Source organism: Liolophura sinensis, chromosome 7, assembly GCF_032854445.1.
Source record: "Liolophura sinensis isolate JHLJ2023 chromosome 7, CUHK_Ljap_v2, whole genome shotgun sequence".
NCBI lineage: Eukaryota > Metazoa > Mollusca > Polyplacophora > Chitonida > Chitonidae > Liolophura > Liolophura sinensis.
In genome coordinates, this window is record NC_088301.1 from 294679 (window position 1) to 311158 (window position 16480).

Below are 16480 nucleotides of genomic sequence, written 5' to 3' on the forward strand. Positions count from 1 at the left end.
AGCCCAAGGGAAAATCATCAGGCTGAATCTACCTTTCATGTGACACTACAGAGGGCTGGTTAAACCCTATATAAACCCTAATACTGTAATTCTCCAAACTTCTCACCTGGTGGCAAGCCTGTATTCATGCATACTCTGAAGACATTATTCCATGTAGACTGATAAAATTATACATTTTGCAAAGCCCTGAAATGGTTCCATCCAACCAATAAAATTTTGTTTCCCCCCAAAAAGTTGCTCTTTCGTGTGGGGAAAGCTGGAGGAATTTGGGTACCTTTGGTCTGAACATTCATTTTTCACACAAAGTTTGATCGACTACTGTTATAATGGTGCAAGCGGCGGCATAATTATTTATTTATCCGAAAATCCAAATACCTGTTTGTTATTTATATACATGTATGTTTATACATTTTCACAGAATGCAAGGTTAATGTGTTTTGAGTTCACACAAACCAGCCTGTTTAAAAAGTGCATCTGTAACAGTTCTGCTGGTTACAATAACCATGGCAGAGCTTTGCTGCTTTTTAACCCAGTTTAACCCAGTACAACTACACTGAATTCTATACAGCAGGGATATAGGGTATCACCATCATGGCAGGTGACAGCACAATGTAAAACATTCCATAACAGATGAGCAAATAATAGTTTTAACCCCTTGTAAGCCTCCACTGAGCCACACAGGAGGACAGGTTCAGGAGGTGGTAAGCAGAGAAGCCTAATATACATTGTGTCAAGTGCCTACACATTATAATATACACTGTGGCAAGTGTCTACATGTTATAATATACACTGTGGCAAGTGTTTACATATTATAACATACATTGTGGCAAGTGTCTATATATTATAATATACACTGTGCCAAGTGCCTATGAATTATAATATACTCTGTGCAAAATGTCTACATATTATAATATACACTGTGGAAAGTGTCTACATATTATAATATACACTGTGGCAAGTGCCTACACATTATAATATACTGTGGCAAGTGTCTACATGTTATAATATACACTGTGGCAAGTGTTTACATATTATAACATACATTGTGGCAAGTGTCTATATATTATAATATACATTGTGGCAAGTGTCTACATATTATAATATACACTGTGGCAAGTGTCTACATATGATAATATACATTGTGGCAAGTGTCTACATGTTATAATATACATCGTGGCAAGTGTCTCAATATTATAATAACAAATATACTGTTTCTGAAAGGTTGCTATACTGTGGAAAGTTGCAGTCATATTGCACATTAGTTCTGTAAAATGTGTATTCCAACATTTCACAAATCACATTCACACTGAATTATCACTATTCAGGTGTCCAAAATTGTAAATAAGATATATAATTCCGTTATTAAAACTTAACAGAAAAATGTATTCACAACTTAGTTCTTTCTACAATATTGTGAACTGCCACAGCAGCACTCTGGTAAATCATTTTAAGCACATTTAAAATACATAATGTAGGTGAGAGTAAGTCCATGCAAACAATCTTACCCAGAGTACGTAAGTCTTCTTCTTCATCATGATTAATCAGTGTGTGACCTGATCAGGTGCATGTGGACGGTCAGGTAGTTGTACATTACAAGTAACACAACATCCAACTCGTCAAAGCAGCTGGTGAAACTGATGAGTTTGTCATTTACAGGTAGCCCCACCAGGTAGCCCCATATACAACTCATTAAGGTAGCTGGTGAAACTGACTAGTTTGTCACTTACAGGTAACCCCACATTCAACTGATTTTAGGTAGCCTGTGAAAAAGGATGACTCTGGTCAGGTACAGGTACAGGTAATTTGCAGGTAACCCAACAACAAAGTGATCAAGGTAGCCGGTGAAACTGATAACAATGACAGTGAATATCCCCAAATCAGGAACACCTTAACTGGTAAATGAGCGATATCCAACAGGTATGATGCATCAAACTGCTGCATGAAGCATAGGACTCAGTCCAAATCACTGGTAAGGGTCAGTTTTACAATGAATGACTCTGGACCAATCATACATGTAGGTTCTCTATAGTGGTGGTGCCAACACAGGTAACACATTATAAAAGTCTAATGAAGGTAATGTGAGCAATCATAAACTCTGTAATCTTACTGCCGATTTACCTTAGATCAGACTGACAACAACCCCTGGTAACCAATACTTTCTGGTCCAGTCCTGGTGTATAAGACCAATGTAAGGCCGTCTGACCATGCAAGCTACATTTTCGTTGTAAAAACAGGGCTTCAGGGGTACATACATGTACATATATCCGTGTGTACAGTATGTACATGTAAACAGACACAAGTACCCCAGGCTGGGAGGTCAGAGGCAGGCAAGCTGGGAGGACTTCAGATCTGATAGCCACAGTTGTTCTTCATACTGTCCAGGGTAAGCCACGCTCACCTATTTGAGCAATGGTCAAAGCTGGTCAGATATTCAAGCCTTTCCACACTACAGGGTAGAAATCCTCAAAGATACAGCCATGCTCTGTCAAACAACCCAAGGCAATGAGCAGAGGAGCCCAACTCCTACTGCCAGCAGATTTTGCTCAGACCCCATGAGAGCTATACATGTAGTAGGATTTATAACATCCCTAGGAAGTAATGAAGCCTGTTACGCCCAATGGTGTAACCCGTGTAAGGAGTACCAGCGTAATACCTTGTTTAGTACTACTCCAGCCTCTGCTACTGGAAACAGGCTGCTCTAAATATGGACAGTCATGACGATAAATATGGACAGGAAATAACTTCCTCTTATATTAAAACACAGACTGATTATTATGGCCGGGTTTCCCAAGGCTGTCTTAGAACTCAGATCATGTCAGACAAACAATCACCCCATTGATATGGGTGGTGAAAATAGCCGGTCAATGGAGCATGACCAGGATGAAAAAACAGTTCCCCAGCATCCCATGAGCATGTCCTTAATGCTGTCCATAACAAACGCTTATCTTAAGTACAGACATCTTTAGGGCTGACACTGCAAGCCAATACTCCTTGCTCTGTATGCTTTCAATTAGCGGTATTCCCTTCACAAAAACACATTTTGCCTCAACTCTGACTTGTCACTGCAGGCTGGAAAGCTGGGCTGCTATGATTTATCACACGTTATGGGCAGGTTTATTTTGGTGGCTGAGGCGCTATCTTACTCGTCTTCACCTTTTCCCCTGTTATTTTCATGCCACACTGGGCCAGCCGCATCAACGAATATCAACAGCTCTACGCACACATAAATATTACATGTTTTGTACTGGGCTGAATTTGGGTCATAAAGAGAACTCATTTTTACATCCAACAAAAGGACTGCTTCTCAGCACACAATGTGTATGATATTGTGTTTTTGAATATGAAAAGTTTAAAACATTAATTAGGGTAGACACACAGTGTGTATAAATATCTACCTAGATGTAATGTGAAGCAGTGTGTAAGAGGATGTCACCTCTGTGTGTAACTCTGCCTGGGACAGCCTCCACACTCCACCCCCACAGACTCCCCCTCCCCACACCCAACCTCCTCTAATATCCCCCTACCAGCACTACCCGCTGTCAACTGATACACTCCCACCCTGGACCCTGAACATTGACTGGTAACCAGTCTCACAGAGTACAAAAAATAAATTGTGTTAATAACAGCAGGCTAGTACCATAGACTCTCAATGTGTCTGCAGAGATGAAGTTAACATTGGATGTATTTTATCCTATGGAATGATTGCATTGGGCAATGAAAGGGGGAAAAAAGATGAAAGATGAAAAAAAAGAGATAATTCTCCCATAAAAAGTCCATGTAGTACACACATTCTCCTCACACTTTTATCAGAAACATACATTACACCTGTCATGTTTGTGCATACAGGGTATCTCACTAGAATATTCTCATACATATAGCAGGATATGTTTGTGTTTTCTTCCCTTGGGTGATGACAATTGGCTATTATCTTGATGGTAGATACAACTACTGCACTTACTGGTTTCATCACAGAAACAAAATTAAACACAGACTCTGCCTATTTATGACAACTGTTTTGCACCCATTATTTCTGGAGTTGAATTCAACAACGTCTGACGCTGATGGACAGCGGTGAAACACAATACATTTGTGAATAATTGATAGAGTTTACCTTTTTAGCTTTGTAAGGCCCTCTCTCTGTCCGTTTCTCTGTAGTTTTTGACCACCTACCTTTTCAGCTCTGTAAGGCCCTCCCTCAGTCCGTTTCTCTGTAGTTTTTGACCACCTACCTTTTCAGCTCTGTAAGGCCCTCCCTCAGTCCGTTTCTCTGTAGTTTTTGACCACCTACCTTTTCAGCTCTATAATGCCCTCCCTCAGTCCGTTTCTCTGTAGTTTTTGACCACCTACCTTTTCAGCTCTGTAATGCCCTCCCTCAGTCCGTTTCTCTGTAGTTTTTGACCACCTACCTTTTCAGCTCTGTAATGCCCTCCCTCAGTCCGTTTCTCTGTAGTTTTTGACCACCTACCTTTTCAGCTCTGTAATGCCCTCCCTCAGTCCGTTTCTCTGTAGTTTTTGACCACCTACCTTTTCAGCTCTGTAAGGTCCTCTCTCGGTCTGTGGCTCTGTAATTTTTGACCACCTACCTTTTTAGCCCTGTGATGCCCTCTCTCCATCCTTTTCTCTGTAATTTTTGACCACCTATATCTTTTAACATGGGCCATTCCCAATAACAAGTTGTCAGTGAACACGACAGCATCAACTGTGTGAGGGACGTCACAGCTATTAGGAATTTGTGCTTTCTGATTTAAAACATATATTAATACAAAAAAATGCAGATGCCCTTGTGTTGACTCCTGCAATCAACTCATAAAGTAGCAAAAATTTCACTTTGAGAGTCAAATATATTACAGTATTTCACCTAAAGTTTGGCCTCTAAAAATGCACTTTCAGAATCACAAAGGCTTTGGAATGACATTTTTGATGTTAACTCTTACGTTTTTCTCATAAGAAATTAAACTTTACACAAAAACTGTTAAGTTGCCCTACAAGATAGATGAATCAGTCAGAATGAAGCAAAATTTGTCACTTGACAAAAGCTAAACTTTTTAAGTGAAATAGAGTAATTCATTTTCTGCATGCTGTACTAACTCTGAACAAACACATCTTGCTCAGTTAGCTTTATTTGGGGCAGAAATAAATGAGTTAGGACTGATACACAATAGTTGCCCTTCTCCCCAGCATACTTCCTACATATCCATTACTTGAACACTCACATGACACATACATGGAGCAGTGTATGAATTACGCATAGCCATGTATGTCTCCTCTGACATTCTATGTTTATATCAAATCTGAGGTATCATATCTGTTCTCAGCGATGACACAAAGGCCTCATATGTCAATGGGAACTATCCATTCAAGGATAACAAAAACAATTTTGTATGAGCTTTCTATATTCATCCCCCAAACAATTACAGGATGCCATGTATACAACATAAGTAAAGAGAAATTACCCAGGTGGGATAATCTAAATGTTATTTGTCCCAGCATCTCTTACCTGCCATCCGCGTACACTTCTATCTTCTAGGCCTGTGACTTTATCTCCAGGAACTTACGTCTATTTCTCATCAGCAAACATCAAAAAATATTACATCAATTTTCTCCGATATGTAATCTCTAGATAAAACATTATTAAATATAATATGGGAAACCCAGAGAAATGGTTACCGAATCCAGCACAACCATTCACGATGAATCTAGTTTTAGAAACCATTTCTATTATGCATTATTATACACATGTATGTATGTAGAGGAATTAGTGTCAAAATGCCTGCTAGCCACAACATCCACTACCAAGAATAATGCAAAGGTCTAGTGGCAATGACTACTTTTAGATGATGTTGGATTTTTAGTCAATCACACTGGACCAACTTTCAATTTTCTGACAACTGAAGCAAGCTTAGGTGTTTCCAGATTTTCTGTGTACGCTGAGCTGATTACCCACTAACAATTCAGCCAATTCTAGCATTGATGTACCAAATTACCCGCTAGCCACAACAAGCTTACGTTTCCATGTTTTCTGTGTATGCTGAGCTGATTACCCTACACTCCAGGCCCTGAGAACACTGACCTATTGATGACAACTCGCTGACAATTCAGCCAATTCTAGCATTGATGTACCAAATTACCCACTAGCCACAACAAGCTTACGTTTCCAGGTTTTCTGTGTATGCTGAGCTGATTACCCTACACTCCAGGCCCCAAGAACACTGACCTATTGATGACAACTCGCTGACAATTCAGCCAATTCTAGGATTGATGTACCAAATTACCCGCTAGCCACAACAAGCTTACGCTTCCAGGTTTTCTATGTACGCTGAGCTGATTACCCTACAGTTCAACCTCTCAGAACACTGACCTACTGATGATAACTCACTAACAATTCAGCCTATTCTACCATTGATGTGACTTAAAGATATGACTGTCTGAGACTGATAACATCTGCAGTGCTAAGATAATGTAATCACTGCCTTTATTTTTCTCCTGTTGTTTTTTCTCCTTAATTTTTGCAAGGCCTGTTGAAATTTAATCCACATCTTCAACCTTTTTAACCACTAAAGCACTTTTTCAGTAGAATTTATGCATAAAGATATGCTAAAAATAATGCTAAAAAAGGCAGAATGTCAACAAATGAACAATTAATCAATCAATGTTGACTCTGTCCTGAAAATTTGCATTTTTACAGGTTTATCTTTGTGATCTTGTTTGATTTTTTTTTGTAAGCAATTAACCATTTGCTAAACACAGGTAAACAGGTAAAATGGCGTGTTTAGTGACAGGTAAATACACATACACGGGGGCTGCCATGTTCTGCTAACACAAACTGCAGTCATAAAGCGAGGCTACTCGAGGCCTTCGACAGATCATAATGTTCACCTTGATCTCCAAGTCTGCTGCCACATACAGGGGATGGTCGTGTCAGGTCTCAATTGCTAGTGTATGCAAAGTAACAACGCGACTCTGGAATCAGCAGAAGTTGTAGTTTTACTACACACACGCTTGCTTATGATGCAATTCTAATCTCCTATTTATGATGAGCTGAACATAATGTGCTCTGTAAGTCATGTGCTCACAAATAAACTACCGCAATAGTATCCTGAACTCTGCCTTCTCAATGGCTAACTACATGTGGGTTCAAAATATGGTGACCTGTATGCAGATCTCACTTCTTTTCTCGGTTTGGGGCCTTACGCTTTATTAACAAAAATTAAAGCTCGCTGCTAAAACATCCTAAGATATTAAAAGCAAAGGACTTTCATTCCCAGTATAACTAATCTAAGGGTCACATTCTAATCAGTCACATTCAGGATGTTTCCCTCTCTCTTTAAGACAATGTTGGTCAGGCCTATGGATAGAGTCCCTGGACTCATCCCTGTATTGGCCGTACATGTATGACTAAAATAGGCCTGATTATACCTCAGCCATGACAGCACCAGGGAGTACCAGCACTACGAAGTATAGGCACCAGGGAATACCGGCACCAGGGAGTACCAGCACCAGGGAGTCCCAGCACCAGGGAGTACCAGCACAACAGCTCATGGAGACACTGGCTAGTACTGACTACATTTACCAGCCTATAACATGCATGTACATATAACATGGACTCGTTTGCGACTGTACACTTTATCCTTACATTGTGCCCAAGAAATTTTAATACATAGTTCCAACAGCTGCCTTCTTTTTCTTCTGGTCTGGCAATGTTAGTGATGTATAAGTACTGTAATTCTTCAACTTTTTGCATGTTTGTGTTTATTCAAGCATATTCTGAAGGCATTATGCTGTGCAGAATGATAAAATTATATTTTTTGTGAAGCACCAAAATTCGCCAATCCAACCAATGTAGATTTGTCTCCAAAATCAAATGTAAAATGAGAAAAAATTGCACTGAAAGTTGGTCTTTCATATGCGAAAAGGTTGAGGAATAAGGGTACACATAGTTATTATGTCTAAGATATGTGATGATTCAAATGATCAGGACACCTAAGTGTACATATTCAAAGTGTACCTGTCATCGATATGTAAATCTAATTTCTCATGGATCATCAAAATATCATTAGCCATGGTAATAAGAAAACATACTGGGAATCCAAATTCATAAATTACTTCATGACTTACAAACACAAAGATACCTGTAGCTCCTCTTCACCAAATTAAGAAGATCACACAAGGAATAATCTGCATTGTAATTGCAGATTACAACAATTTAACGCTCTGATTGACAAACATGTACAATATACTGTCTTTTTTCTACAGGATTTTTGCTACAAATCACGTGATTGATTGCATAAACCATCTGGATTATGACAACAAACATGTGTTTGAAGACGCTGGCCAGAAATACAAAACACAAGACTGTTTATGAGTGACGACTGTTGTCCCAAAGTTTATAACAGCTCCATACATTATACAGACAAAATTCAAAACAAGGTAATTGATGGCATGAAGAGAAATAATCCTGTAAAACTATAATGAATAATAAATAAGCAAACAACATGAAACACTCTATTATTAGACAAACTGATCAAACCAACAATCATCACATCTGGCTCATGATGGATCGGCTTCGGCCTCACATATTTGTATTTACTTACAAGGTTTCATCAGACTTTGCTGAAAACACCACCAGAGCATTCTCCACATACTGTATTAACAGCAGAAAGTTGAACATCAAAAGGGGCATCACCAGCTAAGGAGACTACCTTAACTACAAAGTGGAAATGCTATATACTCTCAGAGTTACCTACCTTTGTTTTCACATCACCTTCCTCTGGAACTTCTGTGTCTCCCATCAGATATTCTGACACACTGTGGACAGAACAAGTGCAAATGACTCCAGAGAAGATGGCAAAACATTGGCAAATGACTCCAGAAAAGATGACAAAACATGGGCAAATAACTCCAGAGAAGATGACAAAACATATGCAAATGACTCCACAGAAGATGACAGAACATGGGCAAATGACTCGAGAGAAGATGACAAAACATATGCAAATGACTCCACAGAAGATGACAAAACATATGCAAATGGCTCCACAGAAGATGACAGAACATGGGCAAATGACTCCAGAGAAGATGACAAAACATGAGCAAATGACTCCAGAGAAGACGACAGAACATGGGCAAGTGATTCCTGAGAAGATGACAGAACATGGGCAAATGACTGCACAGAAGATGACAAAACATAGGCAAATGACTCCACAGAAAATGGCAAAACATAGACAAATGACTCCAGAGAAGATGACAAAACATGGGCATATGATTACTGAGAAAATGACAGAACATGGGCAAAGGACTCCAGAGAAGACGACAGAACATGGGCAAATGACTCAAAAGAAAATGACAGAACATGGGCAAATGACTCCAGAGAAGATGACAAAACATGGGCAAATGATTCCTGAGAAAATGACAAAACATGGGCAAATGACTCACGAGAAGATGACCAAACATGGGCAAATGACTCAAAAGAAAATGACAGAACATGGGCAAAGCACTCAAAAGAAAATGACAAAACATAGGCAAATGACTCGAAAGAAAATGACAGAGCATGGGCAAAGGACTCGGAAGAAAATGACAGAACATGGGCAAATGACTCGGAAAAAAAATGACAGAACATGGGCAAATGACTCGAAAGAAAATAACCGAACATGGGCAAAGGACAACAGAAGATGACAGAACATGGACAAATGACTCAAAGGAAGAGATGACACACATGCCTTAAGTGACATATTGCAGTAAGTCTCAAACACCCTTGTCAAGAACTTGATTCACAGACATGAATGCAAAATCAAAACACCACCACCACATACAGCTATCATTTATTTATGATTCCAGCCTATTTATGAAGTGGCATGTTATTGACTATTTTCTGATTTTAAAAAAGGGAATTGTACATGTATACTGTTTCTACCTGTTAATGTAATTTTATAGATGTCTTCTAGGAAGAACAAATTGTACAATTTGACAAAGTTACCCTCTTCAATGCTTCATTCATTCACAACTTCAAGGAGAGACATATTTTTTCCATATCTTTTTTATTCTTCATCGAACATACAGTATTGTGCAGAAAAAAAGAAGAAAAGAACAGTTTAAAACACTCATTTTCATCAATATCATTTAAGGTGCCAATACCATGAAATTCACAATTCGTAATAAGAGCCTGCCCTGCAAAAACATCCCCCCTGTGGCTGGTTACTGCCTGGCTTGTGGACTACTGATCTCACCTGCTGCTGAAGGCCAGGGCCAGCTGATCTATGGCGTCACACAGTTGTCTCTTCTCCTCCTCCACCTCCTCCTCATAGCTATAATCTATACACAGGATAAACAACAAACAACAGGTAGTTATAATCTATACAAAGGATAACCACGTGGTTATAATTTGTACACAGGATAAACAACAGGTGGCTATAATCTGTAAACGTAACAAACAACACATGGTTATTATCTCACAGGATAAAAACCAAGTGGTTATAATTTGAACACAGGATAAACAACAGGTGGCTATAATCTGTAAACGTAACAAACAACACATGGTTATTATCTCACAGGATAAAAACCAAGTGGTTATAATTTGTACACAGGATAAACAACAGGTGGCTATAATCTGTAAACGTAACAAACAACACATGGTTATTATCTCACAGGATAAAAACCAAGTGGTTATAATTTGTACACAGGATAAACAACAGGTGGCTATAATCTGTAAACGTAATAAACAACACATGGTTATTATCTCACAGGATAAAAACCAAGTGGTTATAATTTGTACACAGGATAAACAACAGGTGGCTATAATCTGTAAACGTAACAAACAACACATGGTTATTATCTCACAGGATAAAAACCAAGTGGTTATAATTTGTACACAGGATAAACAACAGGTGGCTATAATCTGTAAACGTAACAAACAACACATGGTTATTATCTCACAGGATAAAAACCAAGTGGTTATAATCTGTACACAGGATAAACAGATGGCTATAATCTGTACACACAATTATTTCAGGGATTACTGAAAGGATTATGTTGTCTAACATAGTGAATGGAACAGGGGACATGTGGCATAACGCCCTTTTGGCTCTTCACATCATACTAGAATGTAACATAATGCCAATTTAGGTCTTCGAATCACACTAGAATGTGGCATAACGCCTCTTTGGCTCTCCACCTCACACTAGAATGTGGCATAATGCCTCTTTGGCTCTCCACCTCACACTAGAATATGGAATAATGCGTCTTTGGCTCTTCATATCACACTAGAATGTGGCATAACGCCTCTTTGGCTCTCCACCTCACACTAGAATATGGAATAATGCGTCTTTGGCTCTTCATATCACACTAGAATGTGGCGTAACGCCTCTTTGGCTCTCCACCTCACACTAGAATATGGAATAATGCATCTTTGGCTCTTCATATCACACTAGAATGTGGCATAACACCTCTCTGGCTCTTCACCTCACACTAGAATATGGAATAATGCATCTTTGGCTCTTCATATCACACTAGAATGTGGCATAACCCCTCTTTGGCTCTCCACCTCACACTAGAATATGGAATAATGCATCTTTGGCTCTTCATATCACACTAGAATGTGGCATAACACCTCTTTGGCTCTTCACCTCACACTAGAATGTGGCATGACGCCTCTTTGGCTCTTCACCTCACACTAGAATGTGGCATAACGCCTCTTTGGCTCTTCACCTCACACTAGAATGTGGCATAACGCCTCTTTGTCTCTTCACCTCACACTAGAATGTGACATAACACCTCTTTGGCTCTTCACCTCACACTAGAATGTGACATAACGCCTCTTTGGCTCTTCACATCACACTAGAATGTGGCATAACGCCTCTTTGGCTCTTCACATCACACTAGAATGTGACATAACGCCTCTTTGGCTCTTCACATCACACTAGAATGTGGCATAACGCCTCTTTGGCTCTTCACCTCACACTAGAATGTGACATAACGCCTCTTTGGCTCTTCACATCACACTAGAATGTGGCATAACGCCTCTTTGGCTCTTCACTTCACACTAGAATGTGACATAACGCCTCTTTGGCTCTTCACATCACACTAGAATGTGGCATAACGCCTCTTTGGCTCTTCACCTCACACTAGAATGTGACATAACGCCTCTTTGGCTCTTCACATCACACTAGAATGTGGCATAACGCCTCTTTGGCTCTTCACATCACACTAGAATGTGACATAACGCCTCTTTGGCTCTTCATATCACACTAGAATGTGGCTCTTCACATCACATTAGAATAACATTTATCAACTAGAATAGTCTAAGCACTCCTGATTCCCCTCCTTCTGTGCACCGTGTATTAGGGTAAATTTTCCAACACAGCGTATATCAATGATCTGCATCATTTTAGACATGAGCACGGAAATAAGGTAAAATGTCAGGTGTACACAGGTATGAGTACAACATCACAAGTATACAGACTAGTTCTCCTGTAAAAAGAAACACCGCTGTCATGCACACATTTTAATAAACTCACTTTTGATTTTGGCTATGAGTGTCCCCGAGGCAGAGAAGACGTCTGTGGAGTTGAGAGCCTGGTAGGTTTGGAGGACAGATTTAAGTAAGTTCAGCACTTCCCCAAGTCTCTCATGTGCCAGTACCCTCACTTCTTCACTGGATTCTGAGCAAACAACAACAAAAACAAAAACAGTGTGACTGAACGCCAACATGCATGTGTCTGGGACAAGCTCCAACAGGCTGAACATCATAGCGAATGGTCTTCACCTAGAGCAAAAATCCGTGTTACTGGTGAAGCAAATTGAGACGTGCCTAAATAATAACTTACCCTCCCCCCACCCCACCCCCCCAATTCACCTCCACCTCACCCCAACCTCAAGATGCCGTCACCACACTCAACAACATACCCTATTTTCGTCCAGAGCTAACTTGCCCATTTTCCCTGATTCTGCAAGTTCTATTGCTATGGAATGTAAGCTACAGCACTGTAAGTAATATCTGCCTCTAAACATGCTGAACTAAACAATGATTTTGGACGTCCTAACACGGGACCTATACGTGTACACACAGTGAACTCTCCCTAAGATGACATTCACCACAGCCTAATATTCTATTTGCCTTGTATACATGGGAATGCCTACATGTAGCTCCTGACATGGACATACATGGATCTCTTGGCAGAGTTATCAACAACCCCATTGGCCTGCCACCAAGAGATATAATATACAGCTGATTCCAGATCCGGTCTTGTTTCTTTCTTCACTTCCAGGGTTTACCAAAGTGAAGTAAAATAAGAGAAAGTGATCCTTAACAATCTACCCCTCCTCACACTCCCTATGTCCCATGTTCTTATAACGACATAATCAATAATTATACAACTTCACACTGCACAGAAGCCACCTGTTTCATTGTAAAGTCTCGCCTGTAGTTCATATATATATATCTCCTTTAAACCTGAGTTTCTTTGCAGACATGATGTACATGATAGCATATGGAACTGGGGAGAGCAAAATGATCAGTTTCCAACTGGCTATCATACTATCCCAGCAGTACATCATATAAACAAGTCATTGATAACAGACAAGACCACCTCTCTTCCCTGATAAATCCTGTATACATACTTACATATATACATACATATGTAAAATTGCTCGATGCAGGCAAACCCAACTCGTATTGCAAGCAGGCAAAATGCCAGAAAAAAAAATGTATATTTAGATTATGTAATTCAGTTTTAAACAACAAAAAATAAACATAACCTGTACCTGAATACAGGTTGGGCAGGTTGAAGAGCCTAAAAGGGGAGGCAACTCTCACATTATGACAACAGGTCTGGTTTTTCTAGGTAATTTTTCAAATCTTTTTTGCATGTTTACATTGTGTTTATTTTGACACAACATTTTCAAGCAATAATAATAAGAGAATGTTTTAGCTGGCTTATGAGCCGCCATACTATAACAGTTCTGCATACGCAACCTAAATAACAACTTCACATGAGTAATGACAACTGGGATTACAGGAATGAGATGCCACAGATTGAGCAAGGTCCTTGGGGCTATGACCGTATTTCACCAACAACTAACAAAGATTCATCTTGCAGATGATAGAAGGATGTATATAGTCTGATATACAAATGCATTTAAAGACATCTTCCTTAACAAAACTAGTGAAATCTTTGAAGTATTTGTAAAATTACTATAACACAGCTGTTCCTTAGCCAATTTAGTTTCTTCTCTCTGGAAAACTTGAGTGCACACAAGCAACATTTATTCTAAACTTTCTGTAATTACTGAGGCAAAATCAAGAGAGTAGCATACATAAAACTGTTACTGTGTCTTTCAAATGAATTTTCACAAAACCACAGTACATAAAAAGACAAGAAAATGGAGTAGGTTAAAGCATGTAATCGTAAGGTCTGTGGTCAGTTCTTTGTCTTTCTCTTGACCACACAAGCATGTCTGTGGTGACAATGTGAGAGATTATAACTGACACCATGGTTAGGACTGACAATGACGGGCAGAAAACCAAAGTTAACCAGCATGTTATCTAATGAGATTTACTCTCTGAGATCAGACTAGCTATAGTAGGCTGTCAAATCCCAACAATAAAAATGAGTTTTTATATTTAAATCAAAGTGAAGCAGAAACTTCATATTACGTCACGATACTCATTTTAAAATTTAAGTTAATTATTCATTAAGTTCTCTTGCTAAAAACAATACTGGAACAGTCAGACAGATTCAACATTGTCTCAGTAAGATTGTCCACAGATGTACATGTATGCTGAAGGCAGATGTCATTATCTTAGATGTACATGTATGCTGAAGGCAGATGTCATTATCTTAGATATACATGTATGCTGAAAGTGGGTGTCCTTATCTTAGATATACATGTATGCAGATGTAATTATCTTAGATGTACATATATTCTGAAGGCAGATGTCATTATCTTAGATGTACATGTATGCTGAAGGCAGATGTCATTATCTTAGATTTACATGTATGCTGGAGGTGGATGTCCTTATCTTAGATATACATGTATGCAGATTTAATTATCTTAGATGTACACATATGGTGAAGGCAGATCTCATTATCTTAGATGTACATGTATGCTGAAGGCAGATGTCAATATCTTAGATGTACATGTATGCAGATGTCATTATCGCAGATGTCATTATCTTAGACGTACATGTATGCTGAAGGCCGATGTCAATATCTTAGATGTACATGTATGCTGTAGGCAGATGTCATTATCTTAGATGTACATGTATGCTGAAGGCGGATGCCATTATCTTAGATGTACATGTATGCTGAAGGATCATGTCATTATCTTAGATGTACATGTATGATGAAGGTGGGTGTCTTTATCTTAGATTTACATGTATGCTGAAGGCAGATGTCAATATCTTAGATGTACATGTATGCAGATGCCATTATTGCAGATGTCATTATTGCAGATGTCATTATCTTAGATGTACATGTATGCTGAAGGCAGATGTCATTATCTTTGATGTCCATGTATGCTGAAGGCAGATGTCATTATCTTAGCCTGCAGCTGCTATCTGCAGTGTCACTGTGTAATATCTGTTACTAGGTCTCAACAAACACCAGTGAGCAACCTTCAGTGTCAAAGTTATCCCATGGTATGACATACAAGTAATGATGGCCTTGACCTTTCTTCATCATATACATGTATCTCATTTCCTTGTTCTTGTGTTGCGACTTTATTTAGCAATATTGACAATACTCAAACATGAACATAGAGTTAGAAATTACATGTATCTAAAACATGAACTGGGTTATGTGTGATGAAGAACTTATGTAGCTGTTCATATGTTCAAAACATTATCTATGGTGGAGACTGCACACTAATATGATAATCATTACTTTGTGAGCCGTAAAATTCTTTATGAAAACAAAAAAATAAATAAAATAAAATAAAAAAAACCCCACAAAACTACACACATTCCTTGCCTTTATGGCTTGGTGGTTCACAATTCACCAGTTTGAAACAGGCTTTGCTGGAGATTTTTGCTGATCGATTGGCAAAAAATCAATGGAATTATCAATGTATTATCAAGAATGGTTCATGTTACAACCATTAAGTAAATATCAGTCGTACCTGTCATCTTTATAGTGTTACTTAACTATGGTTCCAAGGCTTGAAAAAGTTATAATGCGATACGTTTAACAAATTTTAGGAACTTAATTACAGATTTTAAAACCTAACACAAGCACAGATTAAGCTAATATTTTGTGAAAGGTTTTCCAGCAAAAATTTGACTGGATTTTTTGCTGATCAATATTTTTGCAAAAACTCTTCAGTGTGGGTTGTGTTTCCATGGACATGTAATTGCATCTGTGTGAATACTTGACTTTTAATTCTTCAGACAATGAGACTTACATAGAAACATTGGATTACTCTTCCATATACCCCCATGCAATTGTTTAATGCTCATGTTAAGGCTAAGTAGATCAAACACCTTTGGTTTTTA

At 38.8% G+C, this 16480-nt stretch overlaps 1 protein-coding gene across 3 annotated transcripts in view; it reads right to left on the reverse strand.

Moving 5' to 3' along the window:
• LOC135469761 (rho GTPase-activating protein 45-like) overlaps window positions 1–16480 on the reverse strand; it is a 75245-nt gene that overhangs the window by 48713 nt on the left and 10052 nt on the right. For all 3 annotated transcript variants that reach the window (XR_010444360.1, XM_064748347.1, XM_064748348.1), the window contains exons 3-5: window positions 12507–12650; window positions 10221–10305; window positions 8745–8805 (exon numbers count right to left, since the gene is read on the reverse strand). Coding sequence is in view for 2 of the 3 variants with exons in the window: in XM_064748347.1 (XP_064604417.1) it covers window positions 8745–8805; window positions 10221–10305; window positions 12507–12650 (290 nt within the window). In the remaining variant the exon portion in view is untranslated. The remainder of the gene's footprint in view (window positions 1–8744; window positions 8806–10220; window positions 10306–12506; window positions 12651–16480) is intronic.